General features: G+C 30.4%; 2 protein-coding genes across 2 annotated transcripts in view; one reads left to right on the top strand and one right to left on the bottom strand.

Annotated features, from left to right (window-relative positions):
- Nucleotides 1–2,052: 2,052 nt before the first annotated feature.
- Nucleotides 2,053–8,642, top strand: LOC106784070 (uncharacterized protein PFB0765w-like). Its single transcript, XM_014743187.1, has 14 exons — nucleotides 2,053–2,117; nucleotides 4,512–4,678; nucleotides 4,776–4,889; nucleotides 5,004–5,139; nucleotides 5,204–5,394; nucleotides 5,463–5,624; nucleotides 5,709–5,862; nucleotides 6,045–6,547; nucleotides 6,638–6,742; nucleotides 6,823–7,088; nucleotides 7,199–7,447; nucleotides 7,587–7,803; nucleotides 7,933–7,995; nucleotides 8,087–8,642. The coding sequence occupies exons 1-13, from the start codon at nucleotides 2,075–2,077 to the stop codon at nucleotides 7,963–7,965; spliced, it is 2,340 nt and encodes a 779-aa protein (XP_014598673.1). The 5' UTR covers nucleotides 2,053–2,074; the 3' UTR covers nucleotides 7,966–7,995; nucleotides 8,087–8,642.
- Nucleotides 8,643–12,932: 4,290 nt separating this feature from the next.
- The window catches only part of LOC106784044 (AF4/FMR2 family member 4), a 154,751-nt gene continuing 148,354 nt past the window's right edge, over nucleotides 12,933–19,329 (bottom strand). The window contains exons 8-10 of the mRNA XM_014743141.1: nucleotides 14,819–15,011; nucleotides 14,327–14,446; nucleotides 12,933–14,106 (exon numbers count right to left, since the gene is read on the bottom strand). Of these exons, the coding sequence (XP_014598627.1) occupies nucleotides 13,917–14,106; nucleotides 14,327–14,446; nucleotides 14,819–15,011 (503 nt within the window). The 3' untranslated portion in view covers nucleotides 12,933–13,916. The remainder of the gene's footprint in view (nucleotides 14,107–14,326; nucleotides 14,447–14,818; nucleotides 15,012–19,329) is intronic.

The raw sequence follows: 19,329 nt of genomic DNA, 5'->3' as shown, positions 1-19,329 counted from the left end.
ACAAAATATGATAGACGACAAACAAAAAATTCTTTCACAATGATATAACAAAGAAATAAGATAAACTAGTACAAGAAGAATAAGAAGAAGAAGAAGAGGAAATAGAAAAAAAAAAAGAAAAAAAAGTAGAAGGGCAAGAGGAAGAGGAAGAAGAAGAAGATGAAGGAATATCGAGTAAAGTGACTAAATTAAAACAATCTAATATTCGATTTCGCTAAATTATTATTTTTATGAACATACAAAATATGATAGACGACAAAAAAAAAATTCTTTCACAATGATATAACAAAGAAATAAGATAAACTAGTACAAGAAGAATAAGAAGAAGAAGAAGAGGAAATAGAAAAAAAAAAAAAATGAAACAGAAGAAACTTTTAGTCATGAAAGAAAAATCCGTAAGGGATTTTTTTTTTCTCATTCTTCCCTCCGATGTTTGGCATTAGCGTGACTCTTTCTCTGCTTTCTCGGAATTCAATAAGAACGTTCGTGGAATAAGAAAGCAAAAGAATAGAAAAGAGAAGGGAATAAACCACTAAAGAAAGCAAAAAAAAAAATATAAAGAAAGAAAGAAAGAAGGAATGGTAGGAAAAGATACTCACTCTCCGGACAAACAGAGTTGAGGGGGTTGGCCTAGACGAAGAAGGGTAAAAGTGAGAGCCGTGGCGTGGGTGGGGGAGGTGGGGGTGGGGGTGGGACCTGAAGTAGAGGGAAAGGCAAGGAAAGAATCCTCTTCGGCGACACAAAGACGACCGTCGGCGACGCAGCCTGCTCGACCTCGATATTATAATGGAATTCGTTGACAGAGCAGAAGTCGTTTTCTTTCTTGTATTTTTTTTTTTTTTYTTTTTTTTTTCATTTCCAAAAGATGAGAACCTTACGTTTGTTGAGGCCTCCTTTTCGTCGTCGTCGTCGTCGTCGTCGTCGTCGTGGTTGCAATCATGGTTGCGTGGTTTGTAATCGATTGTTATGAGACGGAAACCGATAATAAATCGAAAGATTTTAGAAGGAAATTAAATGAAGTTAGGAGTTTGTTTATTGCTAGTGTCGGTGTCGGCCAACAATTGTTCAGCATGTCCAGACCATTCTTTTTCTCAATCTTTTTTATTTATTTTTTCTTTTTTTTTTATCTTCTATCTCATACTACTCTTTTCTTTATTCCTCTTTTCATCCGTTAAACCATCTTCTAAGAGGAAAGAAGCTTCGATTTTTTCGAACGTTCGATCGTCTTTAATTAAGAAGACCTTTTTCCTTTCAAAATTTATCCTCCTCTCTCTCTCTCTCTCTCTCTCTCTCTTTTTTTCTATCTTTTTATTCTTCGTTTCATTGAGAAAAGCCCAACGGAGTATTCGGGTAGAAAAACGAACTGGGCAATCCTTCGATAAACCGCATTTCAAAGGAAACTCGTTAAAGCCAATCTTCGATGGAGATCGAGACCCGTTCGTTCTTTCGTTCGTTCGTTCGTTCATTCCATCTCGATTTTGGGTTATATAGAAAACTTTTGATATTGTTTTTCTTTTTTTTTCGAATCTTTGTATCGTAAATAAATTCATTTTTGTATCGTTTCCACGAAGAAAATATTATGATCTCATGCACGAGTATAAAAAAAAATAAGAGATGGGCAAAACCTCTTCCAAAAATTGTAATAATAAATATTTTGTTAAATATTAATGTGAAAAAATAAAACAAAAGGAAACAGTAAGATTAAATCGAAAGAAATCGGGCTGGGGAAGGAGGAAAACAAGGAAACACAGAAAGGATAGAAACTCGTAAGAAGAAACAAGAAAATACTCCCTAATCTCACCAGAGCACGATATGGGGAGGGGTCGGGGGGGGGGGGGAGGTGTTTGAGGAGGATACTACTATTATAGTAGGAACGATATTAAACATGGTAGATCGTGTCGATTCGAGCGTGAAACGAACGACAACCCAATTAAAAAGTTCCTTGGGACTTGCTTTTCTCAACTATTTTCCAGTGCCAACCATAGAAAAGCACCTGGCGAAACGGCGAGAAAGAAGAAGGAAAAGAAGGGACAAAAAGAAGGAATTAGGAATGGAAGGAAAAAAAATCTTGGAGATGGAAGAAGGGAAGGAGATAGAGTCAACGGACAAATCGGAAGGTAAAAGACCGTGAAACGTATTTTTTCTTTTTTTTTTGTTTTTGTTCCTTTTAGAACTCTTTTCTGTCCTATGTTATCTCGAGATAAGGGATGAGGAGTGAAAGAGAGATAGAAAGAAAGAATGAAAGAATGAAAGAAAGAAATAGAACGTTTCTTGAAACAATGCGAAAAAATAAAGGACTAGCAAACTGTTAGACGGTAGAAAGTGAACGTGGCACTTTTGGAAGGGTAGATAATTAGACAAGAAACACAGAGAAATTCACTCTCCTTCTCTCTCTCTCTCTCACTTTCTCTATCTCTTATCATCTTTCGTCGTCCTCGCGCGACTCGTTTCGACCTAAACTCCTCTCTCTCCGATTCCTTCTAGCTTGCACTCACACGAGCTAAATGTATCCTCCTTAATTAAATATAAACGCCGGCTTACCTCTGCTTCTCAAACCGTACTTACCTACCTCCCCGTATCCTGGTATCCTCTCTTCCTCTTCCTCTTCCTCCCCCTCCCATTCCCCCTCCACCCACCTCCTCCCCGTCGTCGTCGTCGTTCTCATTCTCCTGCACCTTCTATTCCTGGGTTACACAACCTTTCGAGGAATAGGTAGGCACGTAGCAAAGTCCCGCGACTCGTACCCATTCTCTTCTAACCGTTTCCACGCAATTACTAATCCTCATCCCTGTGTACCACATACCCTCCCTACTCGTACGTTAGAGAACGAACGCGAACAGTACTTGTGCTGTTACTGCTTCTGATGATGCTTCTTCGTAGGAAATGACAAGGGTTGGTAAATGTATACTATCCGATGCACGGATGTCTCTCCAGACTTTACTCCTATCTACAAACTCGTGTAATTCTATTTGACGATCCTATGTTTTAAGTTTTGATTTTTGTTTTCTGTTTTGTGTTTTGTTAAGTGACAAATAATATTTTTAGGGAAAATAGAAGATTTTTTTATTACTGTTCGATTAGAACGGTATTTTAATGAAGACACTATTAACTGATGCACGATGTTTCCAAGTCGTGTAATTGTATTCGAAGATTTTACGTTTTTAATCTGAATTTTTTGTGTTTTGTGTTTTGTTAAGTGACAAATAATATTTTTGGGGAAAATAGAAGAATTTTTATTACTGTTTAATTAGAACGGTATTTTTTTAATTAAGACACTACTTTTGCTTACACTACTTTACTATTTTTGCTTACCCTTAAAGCGGGGAACAAGAATAAACAAAAATTAGGATAGTAATTTTTGTCGAGTTAATAGAAGATATTTTTGGTTGACGGAACGTAGTAGTAGTAGTAATAGTAATTTAATTAAGTAAGAGAGAAAATGTTTAGGTCGGTATTTGAATTTGTAAAAATGACAAAATTTATTTTGTCGTAATGGATACTAATGATTAACTTTGCTTCTTATTATCCTATCTTTTTTTTTTTTCTATTTTTTCTCTTTCCGCTAATTACTTTGCAGTTAAAAATATAAAATATTACTTATTCTTTTTTTTTTTCGTTAACGCGATATGTTTGAAATGTTACTATTAGTTTTGAAACTCTAACGATAGTTGTCGTTTTTCTTTCGTCAAAGTGAAATAATAATAAATGAGTGGGATGGATAGTAGAAGCCATTTAATTAATTAAGATTTTTTTTCGCGTTATATCGTAGAAACGTATACGTGGCTCCAGCTATTCTGTCTTTCTTGTAACTTCAAATGAAAGCTAAAAAATCAATAAATTCTCGAAGTACACCGAGAATACCGTTGGTCGATGTTACAGACTGAAAATAAATGATCATAGAATTAACTTCAAATTTTTTCTATTTTATCAACAAATGAAAATATTAGGAGTACTCTCTGTCTCCGCGGGTTTTAATTCAAAAATTGAACTTTTTCTCATTTTTCTGATAGCATACGTATTATACTTCGTCGAAATAACGCTTAATCTTTCGAAACTATCTAACTAATCAATCGAATTTTTGGGTATCTTCGTATGATACGAAGTACTGTTAGGACACTGGCATGCTTCATCGATCGAAATAAGTGGTAATCAGAAGAAGAAATGTCTGGTAAATTCGACAGGTGGGGTAAAAATTTCGAATCGAGTGGTTCCCAAGTAGGTTTTGACCGACGCTGTAACATGTGGACGAGCGCGCAATATTATCTCAAAGAATAATTTTCTTGTGTCCCCTTGAGTATAGTATTGGGCATGTTTTTCACAGGCTTCCTTGTTTCTTAATCTAATCATTTGTATTCAATAGAGAAAACAACGACCATTTTCTTCTTCTTCAAAAAAAAAACATGTCCCATTGTTCGGTTCACTGTTTAGGATATTTGACTCCATAAGAGAACTAATTAAAAAAAAAAAAATACACTGCCTTTTTTAACGTTAAACAAATCTTTTATCTGAAGAGGAAATGGCTGGTGCTAATGTATCGGAAGTTGAGGAAGAAAAGGCTGCTGCTAATGTATCGGAAGTTGAGGAAGAAAAGAGATCAGACACGGCGAAGAAAAGTAATTGGTCAACTATTGTAGTTACCTTACCCCAACTGTTGGATCTTGCTCTGGGAACACCAGAAGTTAGTATTTATTAATTAAAATTTAAATATTTTTAACAACAACAACAACAAAATTAAATAGTAATTTATTAATTCGTTGTTTCCTTTGTTTTTCCAGGTCGGTGTAATTAATTTAAACATTTTACACAATTTTCTTCATGTTTTATTGCAACAAATAAATATTAGAACAACTAAGGTTGAATTTCGTGGAGAAGATGCCAGACGAATGGAGGTACGATCATTTATTCATTCATTGTTTATTATTAACAATAAAATGATCGAATTAATACTCTTATTATTTTATTTATCGTCATTATTATTATTATTATTATTATTATTATTACAGACTGCGATAGCTTCATCTAAATACGGTCCAGATTTGCATCTTTACGAGAGCAAAATCATCAGTGGATCTAATCAAATGAAACAACGTATTCACAGCACGGACCAATTAACGGTAAACGTCGACGTTATCAAACAAGGTAAAATCATATATCTTCGTTAAATTTACACAACGATTTAATTGTTTAATTTTGACTGATTTAGATGAAGCCACTGCTGGAAAATCGGTTAGTGCTCCTGTTTCACCCCGAAATGATAAACAAGAAGCAACCAATTCTACCAATAAAACGATGAATTTGGATGTGGAAAATAATATTGAAAGTCGTGTTTACGTCGAATCAATTGTCAACGGTTTGACTCCAACTTTTTCCGCTTTTAAACAACTCGAAGAAAACGTAAGTATTATAAATAAATTATTAGAAATGTATGATTATGAGATTATAAAAATTGAAAAATTTTGCAGGTCCAACGTCTCGAGAAACAATTTGAAGCATTACAAGAACTGTCTACTAATTCTGAATTAATTGAACGATTGAAAGGTAATCTTACGGATCCTTTAACAGACGTTTGGAATATTATTAGCATTAACAAAAGACTCGATGCCGCTGAACAAGGAATCAGTAAGGTATATAGAACAATTTTCGTTTATTGTAATAATCTTTTTTTACCCCTTGATCGTATACTAATTAAAATTGTAATTGTTGACTAGCTTACGTCGATGATGCAAGAAGTAATTAAAAATGAAAAAAATATTAAAAGTTTTACGCATAACATGACACAGACTAAAGGGAAAAGTGTTGAGAAGATTATCAGTACCGATGTTGAAGATGAAATCATAACCGATACGGGTGATCCTCCTCCAGGTAAAGAAATTCAAACGATTTTGTCATTTTTCTAAACAAATGTTTTCCACGACTTTAAATGTAATTATGTTTTTTTTATACTTTTTGCAAAATACAATATGTTATGTAAGCACGTTGAATCAAATTTATTTTGATTAATATAATCGATGAGATATTACTCCGTTAAAATTAATATTTTACAGAAAGTAATACAGGAACGGAAGAAGAAAGTGCTAATAAACAAGATATCGATATAAACTCAAATGAGTTAAGAGACAAATTAATTAATATATGCTTACATAAATGTCAAGATCTTGATACAATGCTCGATTGTGAAGTATACAAACTGCATGTTGAATTGGTCTTATTAAAAGAAGACAAAGATCGTATAGACAAGGAAATACAAAAAATATCAAAAACTATTTCATCCATTGGAAGTGAAAATATGCAAGATATGTTAAATAAAATTAAAACATTTGTAGACAATAATATAGAGGAACGTATACTAAAATTAGAACACGACATTATGGGTAATTTGAAAACTCTAAATTTATCACAAACTTATAAGTTTCCTCAAGATATTGAAGAAAAAGATCTCAACAATATGATATCAAAAACTCAAGAAATTCAGGAAGATATAAGAAAATTAAATGAAACTGCTAATTTTCTTATGAAAGACACGGCAGATCGTAACGAGAATCTAAACGTAAGATTATATGCTAAACGCAACAAAAAAATATACATATATATATATATTTTTATCTTAACAAATAAATAATATTTATTTCAAATTTAGGCAATTTTGGAACAATTGCAATATTTACAAACAATAAAAGCTGATAAGGAACACGTTGATAGTAGTTTAGCCGATAAAGCTGACGCTGATACTCTAAACAGAAAGGTTTGAACGATTTAAAATCTAATCACGTATGTTAATAACTTGTAAATGAATAATGAAAATGTGCCTAAATGTGCATTTAGGTTTCTCACGACAAATTCGATACTGCTTGTAACGATTTAACACAAGAAATACAACAAGCATTGGAACAAATGAATCTACAAAATTCTAATATAGTTCAACATTTTGCTGATATACAGAAAGAGATCGAAAAGAAAGTAAATAAAATAGAGGTAGAACCATTAAAGGAATACGTTAATAAGCAATTGAATGATCTTGGAGAAAAAATAAAACAAATGGTTAAAACTAAAAGTGAAATGGAAGCTGCTGGGACAAAGAAAATGCTAAGGTATTTATTCACTTTTACGAAAAAATTACACACACAATTAGTTTATTTATTAATTATTCCGGTTAAAAATTTATTTGCACATTTTTCAAATTCATTATCTTACCAATCAGCGGAGTACAATGTATATCCTGCAATAAAAACACAATGATGAGAATGGAAGAAAGTGGAAGATTTGAAGCACCTGCTATGCCTTCGACTAGAAGCATAAAACCTTATCTGTCTTACGAATTGGATCAAATTAGAAGGCATCAGAGAACAATACCTTACAGTAAAGATATAAATAAACTCGAGGCATTAATGACAGATGCTAAGAAAAAAGTGACAGATATAAACAAATCATCGAACGAACAATCAATTAGGTTTGTTCTTTTTTGTTCCTTTTTGGCTGAATTACATTTACAAATGTTACACATTATTTTTTGTTCTTTTCTTTTTTCTTTTTGTCTTTTTTTTTTCATTAATAAATGTAACAATATATATAATTTTATTAATCGACAGTGAACATGGAAGCAGGCGTTATTGCGGTGGAAGTCATACGGTTACAATTCCTGAACAAAGACTTAAACGAATACCACCGACTTTTTATTCGCGTGGAAATGTTAATGAGGTAATGGAAACATTTATGAAAATACGAAGTCATCCGCTCGGAGCTCAAGCTTTTAAAAAGAAATATGAAGATGAAATTCCTTGTCCTGCGGCCTCCGAAGTTCCTCAGGTGAGAGAAATGTGTGAAAAATAGCCAAAAAAAAACAAAACAAAGAAAAAAAAATAATAATTTACTTACTTTATAATATTTTTGTATAAATTAATAAATAAATAAATTGTATTTTAATGGGCGTATCAGGAGACACCGCATACTTCTTCAAAAATATTATAGGATGATTTAAATCAATTAAGTAAATCTAATGTAAGTTGTCACTTTATTTTTATTTTAATTTCTAATTTGTATAAAGATAGATATAGCATTTGTTAATTCTTTTTTTTTTTTATTTATTTAGTTTTCATAAAAAAACATAAATGCGGAAAATGATTGATAAAATAAAAATGTCATTCAATCTGTAAGAATAATTTTAAATGAAACGGATCTTCGCAAATTAAGATTATTAATTAAATGAACTTAACATAAAAGTTTATCTAAAAAAAAAAGGGCAATATGAATGGAACAAGAAGAAAATCTAGAATAAAAGTGAGCCAATGAGAAACTTCTTATCAAAGTGAAAGCTTCGACCAGAACATAAGAAACTAGTTTTAGATACTTCGCAATCGCACAAATAAAACACGAATATGAATATTAAATAATTTCGTTTTTGCTCCTAAAAAAAACAAATGGGCAACATTTTTAACTTGATCTATAAAAGTTAGATTGCAATATACATATATATATATATATCGGTAATTTTTAAATCTCTTAACGATGCACAATATATTTAATAAACTTATGTAAATTGTATTTCCTAAAATCGTGCATTCGTAAATTAAAATAAACTTATTTCGTAGAATAATATAAATAAAGTCAAATAAAATATATTTTTTTTAAATTTCTAATAAAAAAACAAAAAAAGAAAAAAAAAAGAAAAAAAGAATAATCAACATATTTATTATATAAAAAATATTCAATAAATCTTTACAAATAATGATCAAAGTAACGAATGACTTATTAAATGTTTTATTATTAAGGAGGAATTCCAGAGTACACAAGACTACCCCTAGCAAAGTTGATTTCGGAACATCGGTGGTTTGGGATTATTAAGATGAATAATAAAAAAGAAGTAATAATAGAACAAACAAAAAAATTAATATAAGAAAGAATAATACACAGGGGGTCGCAAGTTTTTAAAAAGAGACGCAGTCGTCCTGCACGTGTGTGTCTGTGTGTGTGTATGTGTGTGTATGTGTTACATCTTTCTTCCTCTCTTTCTTTCTCTCCTTTTTTTTTCGCGCGTTCTATGTTTTATTATTGCACATCACACAAAGATTCTCATACACAAAAACGAGGGTGTGTATACAGCAGTTTTTAGGGTATGGGAAGGGGGGTCAACGATAAACGAGTCAACACTCGATTTGTTTGCTTGCGTTCTCTCTTTCAATTTTATATTCATTAATCGCAAACCGACCATTATTAATTTTAATACTCGTATCGTAAACCCCCCTCTATATCAGGGATTACTAGCTAACATTATTTTTTTTCCGTATTATATTTATATATAATTTATGTACGTCGGATCTATACGCTACGTCATATAAATTTCAAGGTACAGGAAGTATCTACAAAGTTTTAATGCTACCGCATAAGTGACGTGTGTTAATTCTTCTTGTCTTTGATGTTATTATTATTAATGTTAAGATGTTCTTTTTGTTGTTGTTGTTATTTTTACGACTACGTTCCCGTTATCTTTTGCTTTATGGTAAATGACGTTTTCTCCGTTTTCTCATTTTGTTTTTATATACTACGTACCTTCTAGATCTAGGATATTAAAACTACGAGATACCTTTTCATCATTTCTTCATTTCCTTTTCTTTTCTTTTCTTTTTTTTTTTAACTTTTAATTCCTTTTTTCCCACTAATATTGTAAGATCTTACGACAAATCAACGGTATACAGAATAATATATTAGACGTAAGACCACAGGTATTAACGACACAAGATGTTGGTTTTTTCCTATCATTTTGTTCCTTTTATCAATTTAATATAATAATGAAATAAATATATTTATATGTATATATGTATATATACATATATATATATATATATGTATATATATATATATATATATATATATATATATCTATAATCATTTCGTATTAATTATCAAAAGCAAATGTAACATTNAATATATTTATACATGTATATAGATTATAGTTTCAATATAATCGCTCATACGGAAAAATGTGATGAGTAGATGTGGCAAGGGGGAAGGGGGATGAGGGAGGGGGCGGGCGGGGACAATAATAATGTCTTAAACATTAACATGGATATGCATTATCGATTACAGTTAATAATACTGGCAGCTTAAAGTACAACGTGTCGTATTACACTGAAAAACTAATCTAACGCGAAATGGTAGGGAGTGCCAAATATGATCTCTACTATCTCTATTCTCTATCCCCTTTTTTATATTATATTATATTATATTATATTATATTATATATTATATTTTATTATATTTTTTATTTTATTTCATTTCATTTCATTTCATTTCATTATTCTCGTATTTCACGAAAATTAGATTTAGTTAGATAATGTTTAGAAAGCGTAAGGAGAAAAATAGTTTGACGCTTATGTTTTTTCTGGCCGGCGCCTGACTCTCTGGACGAATTATATAATTGTTAATAATAATTATAATAATAACAATAATAATGATAATAATAATAATAATAATAATAATAATAATAATAATAATAATAATAATAAAAGCAAACCATTTAACGCGCGATTTGGTCGGTTTTTTTTTAATTCGAAAGAGCACTCGCTACCAATCGATGGAAAAGATTATGATTAATCTAAGTTTCCTAATCAAATATATATCAATGAATGGTATTTTCATCGTATTTTATTATTTTTTTTTTTTTTTTTATTATAATGTTTTAAAAGATCACTCAAGTTTTTTTTTCATTATATTAATAGCCGACTAAGAAAAATTCGCACTCACAACCGTCGTGAATCGAATCGCTTCGAAAAAATTATTGTAACGCTCACACACGGACGATACGAATATATCCTTATATATTTAATATTAATCTTCAGCGAGCAATCGATACAAGTCGTTGCATTTTCTGACTACGAATAAGCTGCTTCCTTTTTTTTTTTTTTTATCTTTATTCTTATATACTTATTCTTATTCTTATTATTATTATTATTTTTATTTTTATCGTTATACTTATAATTATTCCTCTCGTTTAATTTTCATCTTTCCTCTCTCTCTCTCTCTCTCTCTCTTTCTCTCTCTCTCTCTTTCTCTCTCTCTCTCTTTCTTTCCTAACACATAATTCATCGTAGTAAATATAATAATAATAATAGTAGTAATAATAATAATAATAATAATAAAAATAATGACAATAATAATTACTAATCGCTCGTAAACCTTTCGGTCTCTTCTTTTTTTTTTTTGTCTTCCTTTCCTTTTTTTTTTCTTTTTATACGAGAATATTGCACAATTATATTAGCGAACAACAGATGTGTAAGGATTAAATGTTGGAATAATTAAATGTAACAGATCACAGGTGAGAAACTAGGCTTATACTCTTTCTCTGTGTAACAAATTAATATCACATGAAAAAATATGTATCGGTTGCCTCTCTTCCTTCCTTTCTTTCTTCCTTCCTTCCTTCCTTCCTTTTATCTTCATCATCTTTTTTTTCTTCTTCATCTTCATCTTCTTCTTCTTATTCTTATTCTTAGTCTTATTCTGTCATTTCTACCTTTTTTTCATCTCATCACATTCGTAAAAATTCTTTCGAAAAATTACAAATTGTCGGACGGATGACTCGGCTGATACGAGTCATCGATGATTCGGACTGACTGACCGCTGATCCTTTAAAAAAAACCATCAACACTCTCGTTATCATCTATCTTTTTCTATACGATTCCACCATGAAACGTGAATTTTTTCGGATAAGGGAATAGGGGATAGGGGGATGGGAGTGATGGAGCGAATGGAAGGGCTTTTTTTGTTTGGTTTTATTAACATTTTTTTTTTTTTCATTTTTTTTTTTGGTTTGTTTTTTTATCAAATCACACAGACGACACACTCAATCAGCGATCTAAGTCTAATCACTTATCAACGGTGACGATTTAACTAAAAATTCTCGACTAAATTATTATTATTATTATTATAATATATATTACGATTAGGATTAAGCTTTGGCATTTATTATCCGCGGTTCTTTTTTTTTTATTCCGCGTCTTCTTCTTCTTTTTTTTTTCTTTTTTATTTTTTTTTATTTTTCTTTTTTTGCCATCCCATTCAAGGAAAAGGATACAAATTATTTTTACAACATCTCCTTTAAATATATTGTATTCCCGTAAATTGGAACGAAAAAACACATTGCACCATCGATTTATCTCCTCTTTACTCTAACAATCTCATTCAAGCAATTATAATTCATAGGTGTTTGTGAAAAATCCATAGTTTTTGTTTTATTCCCAATCGTTAAACGATTAATTATAATTCGTTGAACGATATTCAGGAACAAATTCCTATTACAATAGCCTCGGTATATAATTGGGTACTTTTTCTTTTTTTTTTTTTTTTAGAAATTATCATTAAAACGTCCCTTTTCTTTTATCTATACAATTACCAAAGATCCTTTATTTCCTTACTTTTTTTTCTTTTTTAAATCGTTTAATTCCAAATCCTGATTATCCTGATGATGTTTCATTCGTTCATTTGTATTAAAAATGACAAGATCAGTAATCAGCATTTAGCATTGAACAAATGGAATCTTCGTTTTATATCCCAAGTTTTGTCGATCATTATTATTATTATTATTATTATTATTATTTAGTATTTTTTATTTCTTTCTTTTTTTATTCTTTTTTATTTTATTTTTTGTTCTCTTCTTCATATCCTTTTGGTATACACATATCGTTCCTTGTTAATGATCAACTTTACTTTAGTTTTCTAATACACATTCATTCGTTGTCCAACGATCGAAAATCGTCGTCGTGTTTAATTTCATGGACGTTACACGATCGTACGTACACGGAGGTAGGTTTTCTTTTCATCAATGTTGGTTTTATTCTTCATTGTCTCTTTATCCTCTTTCTTTCTTTCTTTCTTTCTTCCTTTCTTTCTTTTTTTCTTTTTTTTTTTTTTAATTTTTTACTCTTTTTTTTTTTTTNNNNCTCTTTTTTTTTTTTTAAATTATCTCACGGGAAGACGGAAAGGATTATCCTTCGATATAATAAATATGACGAAGATGAAAATATTTTTTTCCTTTGTTTTTTTTCTATTTATCAACGAGCGAGAAACTCTGCGAAAGTAATTTCGTACGATCGAAGAAACGACGAGGGAAGTATAAAAAAAAAACAAAACGAAATAAAAAATCGTTCGCGATTAATTCTCTTTTTTTTTTTTCTTCTTTTCTTTTTCTGTTAATGCGCGCCACTATCATTTTCTTCATTTCACGGAGTATTTTTTTCTTCACAGAGATTACTTGGCTGATTTATTACTTTGTACTGTTTTAATCGTATTACCATCACACAGTTTTCATTTAACGTTCCATTCAAATCGAGTCGATTTATTGTCTAGCTCGACGATCCCACATATATATATATATATATATTATATTTACCTCCATTTCTTTATCAAATTTTATAAACGTCGCACATCATAAATTTATCAATTCTTATTTTACGGAAATGTCAATATTTATCCGTTTTTCTTTATTTTTATTTCATGGAAGAATACAAAACGATATCCTACGGACCCTTTTACGTTCAGATTTGGAAGATTTCGTCGATTTGGAAAATAATTGTTTCTGCATTATATCTATTAAAAAAATGCCTTTTTATATACTTTATATATCCCCGCATATACACATATACACGTACGTATATACATGTATGTATATTTATATATACGTGTACCGCATTTTATTCTTGGTATTTTTTGTTCTTCATCTTTAAATTTCTCTCTCTCTCTCTCTCTCTCTCTTCTTCTTACTTCATTATCGAGTAAATGCCGGAGGTATTTGTGTTTCTGTGTGTATGTTTGTTTGTTTGTTTGTTTGTTATTTTATTTCATTCGTAAGAAGTAAACTACGAATTTATCAAAAATTGTTTGGAGAAAGGCAGCGCCTTATTTTAAACGGCGCTACGATAGATGCGCTACAAAAGCTGAGCTATAACAGGATGCAGAAGACACATATGCTCGGCACCGCGTATTGGAAGGCGATTAACGCTAAAATGACGAACCATTTCTGGTATACTTTCGAAGGGTTTACTAAATTGGCCTAAAATGTAAGCGTTCAGTTCCTCGTTCTTTTGTATACGCATGTGCATGAAACCTCTGGCACTCCTGCGAACAAACAAACAAACAAAAATTAAATAATATATTCAATATTATGTTCCATCGAATGTGTAAAATTATGATCTCATCGTTGCTTAAAAATAATATTTAATATCGATGGGATCTATCACACATGTAATATAGAAAATTCTAATATTTATTTAAGAACTATTATAATATTCGTTTAATCCATAAATATGAGATTTAGATTGTTCCTTATAAAACTTACTTGAGTGACAAGGAGTAATCTTGTTTGGTCGATTCGCTGTTCCTCACCAAATAACTTCCTTCCCGAAGAAGTCGTAGGACAGCTTCGGCTTCGATTCTCGTGATGGAACCATGATACCATCTACAAAAATATTCAAAATATATATTATTATATTAATCAAAAAACAGATAATCCTATTATTACTTGACCACATTCGTATCACAACTCTATCCAGAAAAAAACAATTATTATCCTCGGACACAAACACACAATTTCATTTAATATTAAATAAAAATATGTAAAATAAAAATAATTCATATATAGTATCGATTCGAAACAAATGTATTTAAATATAAATATTATCAACCCCCCTCCCCACGTCACACTCCTCCAAAAACAAAATAAATGAATAAAAATTATTAAGTAAGAAATAAAAATATATATAATAAATAAAAGTTATATATAGAAGAATCAGAAGAAAAAAAAAAATAATAATAATAATAAAAAACTAACCCTTGTCTTTCGAGAGGTAAATCGACGTCAACGAGATCAGCTGCTCCTCTCGCAACATTCACTTCTAAAGGTAATCCAAGGCTAAGTCCACCAGGTTTCTTTAATGCCAGTTGTCCAACGTTTCCTCCACCCCCGGAAGCATTTCCACTAGCTTCCAGATTCAGAGTCATCTTTGGACGCGCCAGACCGCCGCCTGAAATGAGTCACGCGACAGTTAGACGCCGCTAAAACTCGCCTAGCAGTAAACACCAATCGCATCTTTCTACGAATTTTATTCTATATATAGAATATATACTATATATATATATGTATACATGTATATACAATACAACGATGATTTCATTTATCTTAGAATTTTACAACTTCCCCTCTTGCATTTCGAACATAAAATTTGTTTCTCTCTTTCACTCTCTGTAATCTCTTAAAATAATCTTCTTCATTATTTATAGAGGTGGGGGTTGTTTTTTTATTCTGCTTCTTTTTTTTTTTTTTTTTTTTGAAAAAAGATTTTCTTTTTTTAAATCAAATACGATCTTTAATTCAACGTCGTATTTGTTTGTAATTTAATAATGCATCTCCTGTAATAAAAATTGAAGATACTTCGATGGTTTTTCTTATTTTTTTTTTTTTAACTATTAGATCTGTAATCTTCTAGAATAGAACGCTTGATTTTTCCTATTCATATTAATTCTATATACTTTCAAAGATCATCTTTAATAATCAATTTCTTTTCTTTTTTCGATTTAATAAATTGACGTTTCTAATTAGAATCATGAAAGATCGTTCGAGATGAAATAAGTAGAGTAATATTCTATATATTGTACAAAAATACTTTAATATCTGTTATATGTATGTATATATATAGCACGGAATTGAATTTAATAAAACAGAAGTAGCTCAATCACAGTGAGTGCGGACCGTCTGCTTTCGTTAATGTTTAATCATGCTGAAAATGATGGTGGTGCCTAAGGTGAAAGTATATATATATATATATGTATACATAGGTAAAAAGTAAACGAAAAGGTGGAAAACTTCTTCCTTGAGCTATTTTATTCGTCAAGTCTAAGATAAATTGTATATGTAGGAGATAAAAGACCGACATGTTTCTACTATGTTAAGGTTGAAGAGAAAGAGTGATATAGAGTCGAGACACATTAACCTCGAGTGAGAAACTAACTCGGTGTTACACCTGTCAGAACAATTTCCTTTTACCTGCTTCATGTTCCGGCCAAGAATTCAACCGTTAAGAGATTGCATCGAACAAATGAGATTATTGCCTCGTGAACTAACTTTTCTTTAACATTTTCCAACCACAAGTGAGATCAACTTGTCTTCTGATTTCTTTCTTTTTCTTTTTCTTTTTATCTTTTGATAATCGACAACACGTATTACACGTATAAAGTCGGTGAATATTAATTCGATTACAATTGTAAATGAATAATTTTGCATACATTATTATCAACGTGTTGATATGTCTTATATAAAAGAATTATTTTAAAAATTAAATATATCGGATTGGCCCATAATTATTAATTAGAATTAAAATAAACACGACTATAGTGTATAGTATACAATATTAATTTAATATATTATTTTCAGTAACAATTTTAGATAATTAATGTCTTGTTAATTTCTTCTTCTTCTTCTTCTTCTTCTTCCTCATTTTATTATGACTTTGTCCTGTTATAATAGCTTTTCTTTTATTGCTATTTTTAGGATCTTATTAATTTCGATAAAAAATACTGACTATTCTGATATGACTATGTAACCTAATTTAATATTTATTTTTTTCTCCGCTTGTCATCACAGAAAAATACATTTTAATTGAAAATATTGAACGTGATTTAAAATGAAAGCAAAGCATTAAAAAGTGTTACATATTTTCAGGTACAAAATTGAATGTACAAATAAATTGTATCATTCAAACGATTGCAATTCCCTATAAATATATAATACTTGATAAGTAATTTATATATATATATATATATTTTGGATAAAAAATATGGCTTTCATTTTGTATTAATCGAGCAGACGTATTGTTTATGAGGTAACAATGCCCGTTAATTTTCTACACGAATCCTAAGAAAATTTAAGGGTTGGAAAATTTCGTAATGAAAGGAAGATGGTAAAAAGTTAAGAGAACTTCTTAAAGAAGGTAGGGAATCGAAATAAGAAATCTTAAGAGCATTGTCTTTTGCACAGCGACAGCGACGAGACACGGGCTTTTCTTTTTCGTCGGCTTACAATCAAAACTCTTATACGTTCTCTTACTTTCATACCATTTTTTTTTTTGCCATTAACTTCCGTCATAATCCGTTTTTAATTTGAACATAACAGAAAAAAGATATGTGTTAGATAATAGTTAAAAAAGATAAAAATAAAAATACGAAACGTTAAATATTTTTTTTTTTTTAAATACCTATACGACACGCTAAATTGACAATTTTCTCGACGAAAAATCGAAAAAGAAAAGAAAAAAACTAATAGAAAAAAATGTCTAGTAAAAATCGGATATGAAAAATAGAAAGAAAGAATGAAAGAAAGAAAGGAAAAAAAAACCGTACGAAAAGTTTGATTACACGTTATCGTTAGAAAGCCTATTTAAAAACCAAAAAAAGAAAAAAGAAAAAATAGAAAAAGTGTCCGACTAGATCACAGAAAACGAAGATTCCTTTTACGCACGAGATGGTAAATTTCGTGTGACGGATATTCGATGCCAACGAAAAATGCCTTAGGACAGTGAAAAAGGGAAAGGAAAGGGGCGGAGGAGAACGGTATGGCACAAAAAGTATTTCTCGCGAGTTTTATAAAGAGTAAGAGAGAAAAAGATATATATATATATATAGAGAGAAAGAGAGAGAAAGAGAAAGTAAGAGAAATAGATAGAAAGAAAAGTCTCGAGGGAAATTCAACGTCACGAAGGACACACGGGAAAATCTCACGGGCATCCCGTCCTACGATTCCATGTCCTGACAACGAAGAAGTAAAAGTAAAAAAACAAGTGAGAGAAAGACAGAGAGAAAGATAGAAAGAAAGAAAGAAAGTAAGTAAGAGATAGGATGAAAGATCTCCATTGGAAAAAGAGAAACTTTTAATTTCCCGTGAAAATCAGGACGTATGGCCGATTTCGTTTCGTTTCATCGTCGTTCGCCTACGCGAAAAAGTCAAACAACTGTTCGGAGATTTGTATTTATTGCTGTTTCGAAAAAGAAGGAAGGAAAAGGAGGAAGGAAAAGGAGGGAGATAGATAGATAGATGGATGGATGGACAGATGGATGGATGGATAGAAAGAGAGAGAAGAGGGATAAAATTTATAGTCAGGTAGGATTTAGTATACCAAGAAGTACTCCATCGAAAGGACTAATAAACGTTTGATCCTTTAAATCGTTCGATTTATCTACACAAATATAAAATCAGATCACGTCACGTTAATTGACACTTTCTCATTCGTCAAATTAATTAACATCATTGAATTAAATGTTAAGAATATTTCTTTTACATTCTGACAAATGTCATTAACATTTTATATTCATTTGAATGAATACTCGACAAATACATTTTTTAATGGGAAAAATTAGGCTTCATTTAATCGAGTTAATAATTATTCTCAATGTTTTAATAATATTACAGTAAATCGTTATTTAAATTTAAATGAAATGTTTCGTTGTTAAAGTTTGACGAAATATAGGGAAATTCTATAAAAATGAAGTTAATCGTTTTGATCTTTCAATGTTATTTTGTTGATGTAATAAATATTAGATGAGATATTTGTCATGAGAGAAATAAATAAATTTGAATTCTTATCTCTCGTGTAATATATCTTGATCGTCGTCTATTGTTGACGTGATACAATGGAAATATAATGGCGAATCTTGAGATTTAAATCGTCGTAAATTTAATGAAATAATAGCGTTCAACGTTTTACTAATTCGTTCGTAAAATGTTGGACTTTTTGAATAATTATCGAGGTACACGATTATTCCTTACCTCTTTAAAGATCTTTCTTAAGGTATTATAGCTATAGTGTATATCCAGCATCTGTTATTTGCAGCCTTGATTTGTAAGTTTCTTATGTTTTTTAAGAGAAAGAGAGAAAAGAGAGAATAGAAGTATAAAGTAAAGAAGAAAAGCAAGGAACTGTTTAAAACGAGCCACAGTAACGATGGAGATTGTGAAGTTTGCAATCTAGAAAAGAAAAGAGAACTCTCGGAAGAGTTTTTTGTACTCTACTTGAGGATTCCACCAAGTTTTCCTTATTAGTATCGCCTTTAAATTGGTCGCAAGATAACGAACACTTATGCCATACGTTTTAGAATAAAAAAGAAAAAAAGAAGAAGAAGAAAGAGAGTTTAAACAAAAATCACGCATATCGTTAGCTAATATATTTTTCGATTAATTTTAAACTAAAAAAATAATCAATCAACCTTTAACTCTTCGTAATAATCTAATATTTAGTTAACATCTAACGACAAGTTAACGCGATATTAAATTGATTAACTAATTAATAATAA

This window comes from Polistes canadensis, unplaced genomic scaffold (genome assembly GCF_001313835.1).
Source record: "Polistes canadensis isolate GaletaPanama2010 unplaced genomic scaffold, ASM131383v1 scaffold_29, whole genome shotgun sequence".
In the NCBI taxonomy this organism is placed as follows: Eukaryota; Metazoa; Arthropoda; class Insecta; order Hymenoptera; family Vespidae; genus Polistes; species Polistes canadensis.
Note: the sequence above shows the minus strand (reverse complement) of the source record. Positions and strands in the feature narration are given on the sequence as shown.

What these genes read in the sequence shown, in the direction of transcription:
- LOC106784070 (XM_014743187.1), top strand. Translation starts at nt 2,075, where the DNA reads ATGGAAGAAGGGAAGGAGATAGAGTCAACGGACAAATCGGAAG. An exon ending in AAGATGCCAGACGAATGGAG is followed by an intron (nt 4,890 to 5,003) that starts GTACGATCATTT and finishes TTATTATTACAG; the next exon opens with ACTGCGATAGCTTCATCTAA. An exon ending in CGTCGACGTTATCAAACAAG is followed by an intron (nt 5,140 to 5,203) that starts GTAAAATCATAT and finishes TGACTGATTTAG; the next exon opens with ATGAAGCCACTGCTGGAAAA.